Raw genomic sequence first — 14,806 nt, forward strand, 5'->3', positions numbered from 1 at the left:
GTTTTTTTTTTGGTCCCAAAGGTACTGCCCATCGGATCCAGTATGGCCCTGCAAAATCTTCTCATCTTCTGCCCTTGCTTCATCCTGCGTCTCCATCTTTTTGGGTGACATCGTCGGAAGCTCTTCTGGGTTCAGCCGGTGGGCCTACCAAACACGGTGGCTCTCTTGCACACTGCAGTAGAGGTATATTGTAGCATGGCATACATGTGTGTCAACTATGTTACTCAATACTTACATTGCATAAGAATTATTGGGGTCCCAATTCACATGAATCAACAGGGCCTATGCAGGATTATCAAATCACATTAGTATTTTGAGTTAAAAGTACCTATTTTTTGTAATTAATTTATTATACATACTTATATAGTGCTGTCAATTTACACAGATTCACATTACACAGTACATTCACATCAGTCCCTAACTCTCAATGAACATACAATCTAAGATCCCTTATTCACATTCATACATAAACATACTAGGGCCACTTTAGACAGAAGCCAATTATTCTACCAGAATGTCATCTGAGCGTGGGAGGTAACCCATTTAGATACAGGGAGAACATGGCAGGTGGTCCCGTGGTTGGGCCTCGAACCAACGAATCTAGTGCTGCCAGGCAGAAGTGCTAACCATTTAGCCACTGTGCTGCCCATGGATGAACATGAATGAATAAAAACTGTCACTCTGGTGCAGCTGTACATGGTAGCCAATCAGCATCTAACTTCAGCTTGTTTAATTAAAAGAGAGCTCCACCCAAAAGGGGAAGGTCCCAGAAGACTACAGGACCATTCATGAAGTGCAGCGCTACTCGCGCATGCGCAGTGGGTACCCGGCTGTGAAGCCACAAGTCACCACAGCCGGGTGCCCACACTGAAGATGCCGGCCTCCTGGAATACAGGACGGCCAGTGGAACGGGCTTCGGGACACACACCGTGGGTCAGGTAAGTGGCTGTTTTTTAAACGTCAGCAGCTACAGTTTTTGTAGCTGCTGACTTTTATTTTTTGACAGGGTGAGTGGAACTCTGCTTTAAGCTTTGGCAATAAAACCTGAAAAAAGCTGATTTCTATGCAGAGCTGAACCAAATTTTATACTTTCTAGGTTTAGTAAATAACCCCCTCCCTGCCAATTGTTCTCACTCAGACAGACCCCATTTAGTAGATTGGCAGTGGGCTAAGGATCAGCACGGCACAACCGCTGTACAGTAATAAGCAGGAAGCAGTGCCTGCATAATTTATGAGACAATATATCTTTCCCCATGTATAGGCTTTATAACATAATGAACTGTTCACAAAAACAAGGATTTGTGTTATATTTGTACACATTGATAAGATGGTTTACATTAGTTCCCAGCTTAAAAGTGATTGTAAAGCTTGATTTAATGTTTTTTTTGCTTTTTTAAATTAAAATAATAAACATGGCATACTTGCCTGTTCTGTGCCATGGTTTTGCACAGAGCCGCCTCAGTCCTCCTCATTTGGGGTCCCCAGCTGGCACTCTAGGATCCCCCCACCCCACAAAGTGCCCCTAGAACAAGCAGCTTGCTGTGGGTTTCTCATGCTTGCTCACTCACGAGTCTTGCTCACAAGCCATTGGCTCCGATTGACAGCAACGGGAGCCAATAGCTGCTGTATCTCAACCAATGAGGAATGAGAGGTCTGAGAGACCCTTGGCTCTTGTGCACATAGTTGGATTGAGATCAAGCATGTATTTAGGGGGGTTGCGGGGTAGATGCATGCAGAAGGGTTTTTACCTTGCTGCATAGAATGCAGTAAGGTAAAAAACCTTCTGCCTTTACAACCACTTTAAGGCCGCTTTCACATGGGCACTTTCAGATGCCAAAAACTGATGGATTAGATGCATTTTTAACTTGCCTCAACTGCCTGTCAAAACCAAGCATTGGCCGCTAGAAAGACCCATAAATACTGCCGCAGCCACAAATGATGTGTTTCACAGCGCGGCAAAAATATAGGGCAGGTTGCGTTGCATAGGCAATACTTCTTGACACTGTGCCCATAGAGGTGAATGGCGCTGCTACACAACCACTATGTAACTGCATCCAGTGGACGTGGTTGTGGTGAGATGAAGAGGGTGAACGTAGGCAATCCCTCTGCAAATTATCTGCTAACCGTTGGTCAGTCACTGCTGACAATGCACTGCACCTTGGATAGCAAGTCAGCAACTAGGCCCATGTGTAAAGAGGCCGAAACGTAAACACTTTCCTTCTACAGTCAAGAAACGTGATCTCTCTAGCCTGCTTCCTATTTCAGAAGATGCAGCCTAGAGCAAGGGATTGCTGCAGAGGTTCAAGTTGGTAACATGTTATACAGTCATGTGACCACCACCAGCAGTGATCATTGTACTCTGATGGTGTGGAAACCTCCTGCTGTCAGAATACAATAGCACAGTGGGAGGAATTCTCCCAACAACACCAAGTGTGTTGACTGGGCATTTGGGCAATTTGCTTTCCTTCAGCACATGGAAGGAAAGAAATGTGCATAACCTAAGGCCAGCCTACGTGTATCTATAGCCAAAACATTTTTTAGTCTAGGTCAGAAAAGGGAACAATAAGATTCCTGGACAGTTTTTTTTGCTGCTTGTGTCTCCATTGTGTAGATTCATCTCTCTGTTTGTCTTGATGGCCATTGTCACTAACACAGAAACTGGTGGGAAACCCAACATTTTACAGGTATCACCACAACTGGTTTTGGTGACAAATGAATAATAAATAATTTCCCCTCACTTTGTAGACAGTTCTACTTAGTTCTTGTGTTTGTAATCCCCCCTCCCATCCACTTTATCAAAAGCTTAAAAAAAAAAAGGGTTTGGCTATCTATTACATTGAATAGGACACATACCACAAGAGCAGCACAAAAACATAAAAGGCTACCGTTGCTGACCTCTCAGATAAATGTCAGTTGCTTGGCTGCCATGCTGGCCCTCTGTTTTCTTTTCTTCTAGGTACTCTGAATGGCTGATCTGAGACAAGGATGCAGATAAGGACTTGTGACTTTTCTCTGTCTTCCCTAATCTGCACTTTTGCACTCTATCAGTAATTCAGAAGGCCTTGGAGCCTGAATGTCAGTACAGCCAGGTATCCAGTATTTTCATGGGGAGGTCAATAATGTCAGCCCTGTATTCATCTAGTGACGAGTTTACTTTAACAAAACAAATATGACAAATGATTTAATGAAGGACCAAACAGTATAATATCAAATATTTGACAAACTGCACAGATCAAACACTGACACGGAAGTATTCTCTGCAGCCACTGGCTTATCTGGCCAACTTCAGGCTAGGTTCACACTTGCCAGCAGGCTGTGGACTGGTTTTCGGGTGCAGGGATTGCATCTGTTTCCACACCCGCAGGCAAACTGCACTGCTCCTACAAGACGCATGGGGCTGCCATACATTCTGAATGGCATCCCCATACATCTCAGCCCACAGTATCATTGCAGGTGCAGGAACTGCAGGGAAACCACATGGTCAAAAAGACCATGTGGTTTCCCTGTGGCCACATTTTCAAAACGGTGCATGCACTTTTTTTTTGTGGAAAACGCAGCCACGGCAGTCCATTAAAATTAATGGGTTGCCATGCCTGAGCAAATGCAGGCTGCATGTCTCGCAATAGTGTGAACCAAGAGTAAAGCTGAATTCCAGGCAAACCGCTAAATACATAGAATAAATACATTTAAGGGAGCTGTAATCCCAAATGATTTGTACATCTGTCAATCCCATTCTGAGATTTACACAGCACACAGCCTGTTAGGCAGCTAAGGAGACCTTGCAGTTAAGTAACACTTATAGGTCTTGTCTGACCCCCCCTCCCCCCCAAAGCCTGTGACTGGACAGTGAAAAGAGACACAGAACACTGCTGAGCTCATCTCTCTGTCACTCAATTGTCACCTCCTATCGGCATTCTCCTTGCACAGCGGTACAATTGATTGGCTCCTTGCACTCTGCTTTATAGGGACTATAAGGCTAGTTTCACACCTATGCAGGGTATAGTTGATGCGTTTTTCTGTTTTACTGCTGTTTAAGTTGCTTTTAAGAATATGTCATATAATAAAGGTGTGTTTATTTTATCTTTTATGTCTGCCTAGAGTTCAGCTTTAAAGTACATACATTGTTGCATATACAGGCTAAACTGACATCATGTGTTGGGATTAGGCACAAGCAGTAAATCCTCTGTGTCTCTGCTATGATTCAACAAATAAGGTCAGTATAACCTAAAAATTCACCATACGTGATTGCTTAAAAGTCAATATGCACTTTTGTGCTGATGCCTATAACACAGTGACCACACCACGTCTAATCAGTCTCATGGTTAGCACATTAATGAATTTTGGAACATATTGCTCACAAAAGTACATCAGAATTCTTCACAGTGCAGTCACCAGAACACTGCTGTATAGCAACCGCATTATAGGATGTGCATTAAGTATATATGATGGAGTGGGGGTGTTAAGACTTTCAGGTCATCATGCATGAATGGACACTGGCTTGCGTGTAGTGAGATGTTGTGCATGTATAGTTGGCCGTTAGGATGACTAACAGTGGCACTCAAGTTTTTATAATACCACATTTACAAGTATAAATTTGCTACAGCAATAGTGAGTTAATGATACACTTGCTATGCCAAGGGAATTGTTATATTAATGTAACCTTTTTGCATGGTCTCAATCTGACTACATACATTATTATATACACAGTATATATATATATATATATATATATATATATATATATATACACACACACATACATACACAATATTGTATATGTACTCAGGGCAGCCATCAGAAATTTTGGGGCCCCTTATACAGCTTTAGGCCTGGGCCCCCTGGGCCTGACTACCAACATTCCCAGGACCCGCCTTCTGGCCATCCCACCAAATCCACCAACTTGCCATCCCATGTTCTCTTCTTTCTCCATCCCATGTTCTTCTTCTCTATCCCATGTCCTCCTCCAGTCACATCTCCCCCATCCCATGTCCTCTTCTTCCAGTCTCTTTTCCTCCATCCCATGTCCTCCTCCTCCATCCCATGTCCTTTTCCTCCATCCCATGTCCTCTTCCTCCTCCAGTTCCATCTCCTCCATCCCACATACTTCTCTTCCTGCAGTCCCATCTGCTCCATCTCACATACTCCTCCTCCAGTCACATCTCCTCCATCCCACATCCTCTTCCTTCAGTCCAATTTCCTCCACCCCACATCCTCCTCCTCCTCCTCCAGTTCCATCTCCTCCATCTTATATCCTCCTCCTCCAGTCCAATCCTATATTCTCACCCTCCAGTCCCATGTCCTCCTCCTTCTCTATTCCATATCCTCCTCCTCCAGTCACATCTCCCTCATTGCATGTCCTCTTCTTGGAGGTCTCTTCTCCTCCATCCAATATCCTCTGCCTTCATTCCATGTCCTCTTCCTCCTCCAGTTCCCTCTCTTCCATCTCACGTCCTCTTCCTCCTCCAGTTCCATCTCCTCCTTCCCACATCCTCCTCCTCCTCCAGTCCCATCTCCTCCATCCCACGTCCTCCTCATCCAGTACCATCTCCTCCATCCCACGTCTTCCTCCTCCAGTCCCATCTCCTCCATCCCACGTCCTCCTCCTCCAGTCCCATCTCCTCCATCCCACATCCTCCTCCTCCAGTCCCATCTCCTCCATCCCACATCCTCCTCCTCCAGTCCCATCTCCTCCATCCCACATCCTCCTCCTCCAGTCCCATCTCCTCCATCCCACATCCTCCTCCTCCAGTCCCATTTCCTCCATCCTATATCCTCTTCCTCCAGTCCCATCTCCTCCATCCTACATCCTCCTCCTCCGGTCCCATCTCCTCCATCCTATATCCTCCTCCTCCGGTCCCATCTCCTCCATCCTATACCCTCCTCCAGTCCCATCTACTCCATTCCATGTCCTCTTCCTACAGTTCCATCTCCTCCATCCCATGTCCTCCTCCTCCATCCCATGTCTTCCTCCTCCATCAAATTTTCTTCTCCTCCTCCAACCTGTGTCCTCTACCCCATGTCCTCCTCCTTGTCCATCCCATGTTCTCAATCCCATGTCCTCCTCTATCCCTGTCCCCACGGAGATTTCCCCCAATTCCTGTCTTGGTGGGAGGGAAATTCTCAGTGGAACAATGGTTTGTATCTATAGACCTGCACTCCTCCATGGAATGGAAGAAGAGATCAGTACATGGAACCTCAGTCTGAGCCCCCTGCCCCTCATGAGGTACCGCCATCTCCCCTTTACTTGAGGATGAGGATGGTGGTCAGGAGAAGCCCACACAGGACCAGCAGCCTCCTGCTCCTCTCTCCTCTCACAAAAACAACGAGCACCACTCTAGGTACAGGAGGACACAACAAATTGTTTAATAAGTAACAAATGGCAACTCACATATTGCAGGGAGAAATAAGAGGCTGTCAAATCATGCCGATGAACCACCGCACCTGGGAGATGTGAGAAAAAACAGGGATCCACCGCTCCAGCCTAAACCAGGACTGCTGGGTTCTGCTGTGTTCCTGGGCACTGGGAGCCGTCTCCTGGATGTGAAAACCTCTCTCCTCAAAGCTGTTCCGCCACATTTACTGGTTGCTAGGGCAACAGCAAGCTCACCCCCCCGATTGGATGTCTCAGGATGCACTCCAGCTGTGATAGGAGAAGGGAGGGAAATGGTCGGAGCCCTGTAGCTACTGCAGCTGTCAATCATCCAGCCTTCAGACTGCAGCTAGATATGCCTCTGGGGCCCGGGCCCATCGGGATGCCCGGGCCCCCTACATGTGTGTGAGCTGTCCCCCCTGATGGTGGCCCTGTATGTACTATAAGATGTATTTTTTTTTTGTTTTCTAAAATATTATAACCATACTAATGGTTATGCACTTTAGCACCAGGCTTATTTGGACATTGACAATAATGGACAAAGAACTGTTAACCAACATTTTCTATCTCAGCCAACTGAAGTTTTGTCATACACTCAAGATATACTGTAGGTCTCAGGATTCTTCAAGTATGTCTCCACTGAGGTACCCAAACAAAAGATGGTCATCATTTGCTAAGACTGATTAGGCTCCATGCACACTGGCTTAAACCCCCCCCCCCCCCTTCTGGTTTGCACTTTGATTGGAGCTTTTGATTGGAGTTGTCAGAAAAAAAACAAACACTATACTCTCCTAAAACGTGCTAAAATATTGTACAAAAACACTCTATATGAGCATTTTTTTCTGCCAAGGGAACTGCCATTTTTTTAAGCCCAGAGTGCATGGAGCCTAAAAGGTAAAGTCTGCAGAACATTATATATCTATAATAGATATACAGTATATAGCAGCCTTTCTTAACCTTTTTCCCCAGAGTAACCCTTAGAATCATTTCCGGTCAGTTGACAAGAATGCTCCCCTACAGTGGAAGTCCAACTGTCATCCTTACAGACAGCTAAATATGTCTCTGGTGTCAATCTGTTTGCTGTGACAAGTGGCGCCAGCTCCAGATCCATGCAGACACCTTCAGATAAAAAGTCTATAAACCACAACTCAACCCTTAGCAGCCTCTGGAGGAAGATGATAGAATTCTACAGACAAACTTGACACTTATGCGTTCAGAAGTGAATAGAGGCACCCATCACATGAACTGTAGTGGCCACTCTTGGAAAAAACAGGGTTTAGAAGGAGAATGGCAGTGCAACCCTCCTCAGATTGGGGGATTTCAGCACTGTGCAAACCATAAAAAAACAGAGAAGGCGCAAAACATTTTATTGTACAAAACAAGCATACAATATACTCACAAATATAGTGAGTTTAAAGGCAGAGAGATTCAAAAGCCACATAGAGGAGTCCGCTCTCCACCTCCACCTGGTAACAGGATGACAACAAGCTTCTGATATGTTTTGGGGATCCAGTCCCCTTCCTCAGAGCTATGGCTAGTGTTCCCTGTAATTCACCCTCCCTTAAATAACAGATAACAATAGGATATCCCACCTACCTTCAGAGGGCAGGAGATGTAAAGGGAGGGTGGAATTCCTTATGGGAACACTACCCACCAACTAGTTCTCTATCTAGGACCTCCAAGAAAATTTTTAACAGCATAGTATACATAAATTACAGAGGTATATAACATGTTAAAAACACAGTATGACCATAAGAATGGCGGCATATGACATAATATAGAATTTCATAATATGACTCTACAAATGTCTTTATACTCTCCCTGTCAAATAAGCCAATATACGTGTTACTTACAGAAGTATGGCCAAAGCTTTTATGGTCATACTTCTCATGTGGGGCACAACTAAAGCCCGCCGTCAGCTGACATCACAGAACCAGTCCATGTTCTGGAAGGATCTCAATTTTAATGTCAGGACCCTTAGAATACCTGCTTCCCCAGAACTGCCCAATGCCCCAGAACTATGTAGACAACATCAAACGGGAGGTCCAGCAACCTCTGGAGGAACCAAGGAATCCAGGGAACCCTGGATGAGATTGACTGCTCTACACTACAGATCTTAAATGTGTAACCCTATCTATTTTGTAATTGGCACGCTTTTTTTTTGACAATCTGATATCAGAATTTGTAAATAAAAATTTGCCCGTTATAACAAAAACATCACAAGGATCCACCCAGATAGCCTGACCGGCAGCTGTCACAGCCTCTCACCACGCCGCTGAGAGCCTGAGACAGCAGCTCCCGCAGCCCTTAGAGTCCAATAAGCGCTGGAGGGGCCGGGCAGAGCAGAGAGTGGTGACCGCCAGTCACCAGTCACCAGTCTCTGCTCAGAACAGATCGAGAACTGAGTGATCAGCGGTCATGTAATCATTCAGTTCTCAGTGTTTTTGGAGACAACTGCAACATCACACCAATATTTTAGCCATATACAGTAGGTGGGTATGTATGTTTACTTTTTCATTTAGCTCACACTTCTCCCTTAAAACGTCTGTTGACTCTCAGTCTAGACTACCTGGCTCCTGAATTAAAAATACATTCATATGTCTGCCTATGTGTGTTACACATCTGCTTATCATGCACAGAATACAGTTTCTACTGCATACATTCTCAAATACCTAAAGCAGTCTGACTACATCGTCTAATGACCTCCTTCCCGTAAGTGTGCAGGAATTTGCATAATTATTATTATTATTATTATACCGGATTTATATAGCGCCAACAGTTTGTGCAGCACTTTACAAAATGAAGGTAGACATTGCAGTTACAATACAATTTGGTACAAGAAGAAACAGAGGTTTAATCATTTTAAAAAGTAATTTACAGGGAAGTAGGGATGTTTTGTTAGCATTATCATAAAGAATCTGGACGGCATACCAATTTCTGCTAATCCTCTGTGCAGTCTGTCTAGGGTTACACTGTGTGATGTCATTTAGTAAAGAATGCCAAGCACAGGCAGTAATTGACCAGTTAATGGGTGGTTCTGATAAAGGAGTGGTAAATTCCTTTAAAAATTACAAAGCACTCTGGTCATTACCTATTCTCTAAATATTATTATTCAGCAGAGGTTTCTTGAATTTAAGTATGAAAACCCTGCAGTGGCAACAGTTACAGTATATTGACAGTATTAACAAACACAATTATTTATTTACATGATGTGGCTTACTGTAAAGGATTAACATAGCAGAATGGTAAAATCATATATAGTGTGTATAATGTATGTACTAGTCTCTCAACCATTTTACCATACAGGAACCCTCAAAATCATTTTCAGGTGTTGAGAACCCCTGCCAAATCAATTTATCTGGTGTCAGTGGAAAAATGCCCCTTACATTGGTGGTCAATGGGAAGAATACCTCCATCAGAGTGGTGGTCAGAATGTCACCCTAACAGCAAAAAAGATCCCTGGTGTCCTGCAGCTGCAAAGGGAGGTTGGCCCCAGAATTAGACAATTAGACAATATCAAACGGGAGGTCTATCAGCCACAGCTCAAGGAACCCCCCCCCCCCCAGCAACCTCAGGAGGAACCAATGCATCCAGGGAACCCAGGATGAGAAGAGCTGCTCTCTCTATTTAGATCTTAAGAAATTCCCAACCCTATCCATTCTGGAATGAGCACATTTTGTTAACAATCGGATATCTGAATTTGTAAATAAACCTTTGCCCATTATAACAAAAACATCACAGAAGAATCAACACTTTTCTCTGCCAGGTATTTGGCTTTGATCTGAACTAGGTTCTGCCAACATACCCCCTTCAGCATAAGGGGCAGCATTGGGTTTTAGTGGGTCATCAGCTCATAGGATTACAAAACTGGCATCAACTCCCAGCCATCAGCTGATGTTTTAAATCATATGGGAATTACAGGTGGAAGAAATGAACGAATGGGACATGCTTTGATGAGAACAGGGACATTTTCTAATTCATGGCAACAGGGTAGCTAAATTGGAAAAGGCATTTTGTATCTGTAAACGAACAATATGATCAATGCAAAACCAATTTATGTATTTATTACAAAAAAAAACAGTTGGAATAAATATATCATTGACTGAGTCTGTGAATAGCTCCATTATTAATGCTGCTCCCTATGTACTAATTAGAGGCACATACAAGCAAGCCAAGGGTATATTTATCAGGAAAAGCTTGTACTGTGAATGTATGTTTCCTCCAGCAATGACAACATGTAAACACACATTGAATACTATAATCTCCAATTACCAGAGGCAGCTCATCAATGCAAGAAAGCAGTAAAAGCTTTTCTTACCTATTGTGGAAATATGTGATGGATGGAATTCGTTGTCTGTGAATCTGCACAGCAAACATGTTTTGCCAACCCCGGAGTCCCCAATCAGCAGCAGTCTGAATAAAACATCATATTGTTTGGCCATTGTGTCTGCTGGCAGCCTGATCACACAGTGAGGAGCAGAGAAGGGAGGAGGCTGTAGATCAGACAAGTCAGGAGGCACCCATCTCCCCATCCATGGCTGATGATGATGATGGTGATGGGAGAAATGGATTATCCTGGATGAGTCTGCTTGGATCTTAATGAGCAGCAGCAGCAGATCTATGCTGTCCCCTTCTTCCAGGATATTCAGGACTGTGTGAAATGAGCAGATGGCAGATATCTTATCAAAATGGTCATGGAGGAGGAGAGACAGAGGCTCCACCTTATGCAGCAGACTACACTGGATTAGAGTGCTACACCTCGCTCCTAGGAGGTGATTGCTGGGTGTGGAGGAGGCAGGCAGGTGCAGGACAACAGGCGGATGTCACCTGTGCTGAGACACTCACTCCAGCAGGTCCCTGACAGCTGTCATTCCGCTTCCCCTCCACACATTCCACAGCGCTGATCGATGGCAGGGGGGAACTGGTTCCTCCTGTTCTGGCTTCAGAAATTTGGCTAAAGCTGCAGAAATGAGATAAGCAGTCAGTGAAAAAGCAGAGGAAGAATCCATTGTATACCTTCATTATAAGATATCCATCTGAATGTTTTACATCTGTAATGGATTACTGATTTCAGACATCACCCATAGATGCCATGTTTGCATGGGGCGATCACTATTATCAGGGTGTGTTCATTGGAATGGCTACTGTAGTTCACCCACTATGGGAAGGTTTCCTAAATTGTGGGACCCATATTATTATCAGCCAGGGCAAAGCAACAGGCAAAAGGTCCACTGTTTAAATGGCCCACCCCTCCCCCTTGCTAAAATGCTGCATTAAAGTGGAACTTCATTCTCTCAATCGACATGGACTCTTTTTAATCCTTATGCTGCTAGAATCAGTAAATGGATAGGAAAGTATATCATATTTACTTTTTTTTTTACATTTTTCTGTTACTCTCTGGTTTCCATGCCTAGGCAAATTATGCCATATATCCCAGAAGTCTTCTGGAGGGTTCTCAGTTCAGCCAATGCCTGAGCTAAGAGCAGACGGATTCCAGGAAGTAAATGCTAAATTAATCATCTGCCCTTACTCGAGATGGCCACTGCCAGAAATACTAGGAGGATGTTTTTCAAAGTGATTTCTCAGCAAAATAAAGCATGGAGACATGAATGGATGGGTGAGTTTGCTTTGAATATTAGCAATGGATTAGATAATTAGATAGCATTTTTGGTTTGTGGTGCTCAGATGCAGTGCAGTTCCATTTTAAATTTAAAACCCAACTGTTTTAATTATTATTGGAATGGGACTGAAACTGGACTGCAAGGGTTAATTGGACAAACAGTTTTACATGCCTGACCCTCTGCTCCCCTGGCAGGCAGCTATTGTCTATTGCAAGGCTATGGACCTTGATGGCATCAGGACCCCAGGCCAGTGAAACCAGTGAACGTGCATATGCTGCACTAGAAGCAGGTAGGATTGGGTCTAGTAGCAGCTAGGATTGCAGACGTGCGACCGCAGCCAGGAGCACCTTAGAGAAGAAGGTTCTCGAGCAGTTGGAGGGAGTCCAAAAAAACCTGCAGTGGGCACCCCCCCCCCCCCTTCAACTAGGGTAGCTGAAGAGGTTGTATTGCTTACCTTACACCCTGCTATGGTGGGCTCCGTCTCTGTCCTCTTTTCTCCTCCAGTCTGCGCTGTGGGTGGTCCCAGGGGCGTATTTACCATAAGGCACTTGCCTAGGGCAGCATTTTTCAGGTGGGCAGCACCTCCCCCCCAGAAGAAGGGATTAAAGAAGGGACACATGCTTCATGGGAACCGGGTGGGATCCGAGAGAGGCTGTGGGCTGCTTGATGGTGTATGTAAAGCCTGACTCTCATTCACGGGGATGTCCGGAGATGAAGATGAGTGTCTTTCTCTCTATCGCCGGGGCGGGGGTTAGTGGAAGGCTGTCCTAGGTGGGGGGGCAGGGATGTTGTTGGTCAATGTCAGGCTCTCTCCACGGGAGGGGGAGGGGAGGTTGTTAGTTGGTGTCCGTGGGGGCAGATGATTTTTGTGATGCCTAGGGCAGCACAACACCTAAATACACCAATGGGTGGTCCATCTGCATCATCGAGTACAATGGGGGACCCAGCACTGTAAGTGGAGGAGTCAGGATCCTGGAGTGCCTTAGAAAAGAGGCTTCATGGGAGTGATTGCACAGATGGAGGAAGCCTACAGGAGCAGGGCATAAAATAAGTATTACACCTTATCCCTGTACCTCTATGCAAGCAGTTAACTTGCACTGTGTCATCATCTAACTCAAAACTCCATCTAACACTTTACTGTTTTAGTTTTGGAAAGAGTAGGGTTGGGTCAGAGCCTTTCTCGGTGTCCCATGAGAGTTACCTTTGCTTCTTGTTCTGTCTGACTCTTCTTACCCATACAGAAATTCAGGGAATTCTCTTAAACGGGGACATGGACAGCAATTAATGTTTGATGGAGCTTCTAAACCCTTTCCCCATACTAGGAAAGGTAACAGGTCCACATTGACTACTTTAAGACCAGGTCAATTCTGACACATTTTGTTTACATCTAAAAATCTGTATATTTTGCTAGAAAATTACTTAGATCCCCCAAACATTTTATATATATATATATATATATGTGTGTGTGTGTGTGTATATATACACCGCGTTCCAATTATTATGCAAATTCTATTTAAGTGTCACAAAGATGAAATATCTTGTTTTTCAGTGTAACTCATGGATGGCATTGTGTGTCAGGGCTCTTTTGATCACTGAAAACAATCTCGGACACCTGTGATAATTAGATTGGCCGGTGAGCCCAATTTAAGGAAAAACTACTAAAGGAGGGTGTTCCACATTATTAAGCAGAGCACCATTTTCAAGCAATATGGGGAAGAAAAAGGATCTCTCTGCTGCTGAAAAGAGTGAAATAGTTCAATGCCTTGGACGAGGTATGAAAAAATTAGATATTTCACGAAAACTTAAGCGTGATCATCGCACTATTAAGAGATTTGTGGCTGATTCAGAGCACAGATGGGATCATGCAGATAAAGGCACATTGAGAAAGATTTCTGCCAGATCCATGCATCGGATCAAGAGAGCAGTTGCTAAAATACCATTACATAGCAGCAAACAGATATTTGAAGCTGCTGGCGCCTCTGGAGTCCCACTTACATCAAGGTGTAGAGTCCTCCAGAGTCTTGCAACTGTGCATAAACCTTCTATTTGGCCACCACTAACCAATGCTCACAAGTAGAAAAGGCTGCATTGGGCAGAAAAATACATGAAGACTAATTTTCAAACAGTCCTGTTCACTGATCAGTGCCCTGCAATCCTGGATGGTCCAGATGGATGGAGTAGTGGATGGTTGGTGGACAGCCACCCTGTTCCAACAAGGCTGCGACGTCAGCAAGGCGTTGGTGGAGTCATGTTTTGGACCGGAATCATGGGAACAGAGCGGGTCGGCCCCTTTAGAGCCCCCGAAGGTGTAAAGATGACCTCTGCAAATTATGTGGAGTTTATGACTGACCACTTTCTTCCCTGGTACAGAAGGAAGAACTATGCTTTCCGTTATAAAATCATCTTCATGCATGACAATGCACCATCTCATGCTGCAAAGAATACCTCTGCATCAATGGCTGTTATGGGGATAAAAGGAGAGAAAGTCATGATGTGGCCTCCATCCTCCCCTGACCTCAATCCTATTGAGAACCTTTGGAGCATCCTCAAGCAAAAGATCTATGAGGGTGGGAGGAGGTTTACATCCAAACAGCAGCTCTGGAAAGCTATTCTGACATCTTGCAAACAAATTCAAGCAGAAACTGTCCAAAAACTCACAAGTTCAATGGATGCAAAACTTGTGAAGCTGCTATCAAATAAGGGGTCCTATTTTAAAATGTAACGTGACCTGTTAAAATGTTTAAAAAGTTAAAATGTTGTTAACAGTTTGATTAAAATAGCTTTTGATTTCAGTAAATATGCTGCAAACACAACA

General features: G+C 44.3%; 1 protein-coding gene across 1 annotated transcript in view; it reads right to left on the reverse strand.

The window, feature by feature from the left end:
- The window catches only part of RAB15 (RAB15, member RAS oncogene family), a 112,133-nt gene extending 100,905 nt beyond the window's left edge, over positions 1–11,228 (reverse strand). Inside the window, exon 1 of the mRNA XM_089680264.1 lies at positions 10,689–11,228. Coding sequence (XP_089536390.1) covers positions 10,689–10,902 — 214 coding nt within the window. The 5' untranslated portion in view covers positions 10,903–11,228. The remainder of the gene's footprint in view (positions 1–10,688) is intronic.
- Positions 11,229–14,806: the final 3,578 nt, after the last annotated feature.

The sequence above is a fragment of the Staurois parvus genome, unplaced genomic scaffold, assembly GCF_062004578.1.
Source record: "Staurois parvus isolate SC_StPar_1 unplaced genomic scaffold, SC_StPar_1.0 ptg000237l, whole genome shotgun sequence".
NCBI lineage: Eukaryota > Metazoa > Chordata > Amphibia > Anura > Ranidae > Staurois > Staurois parvus.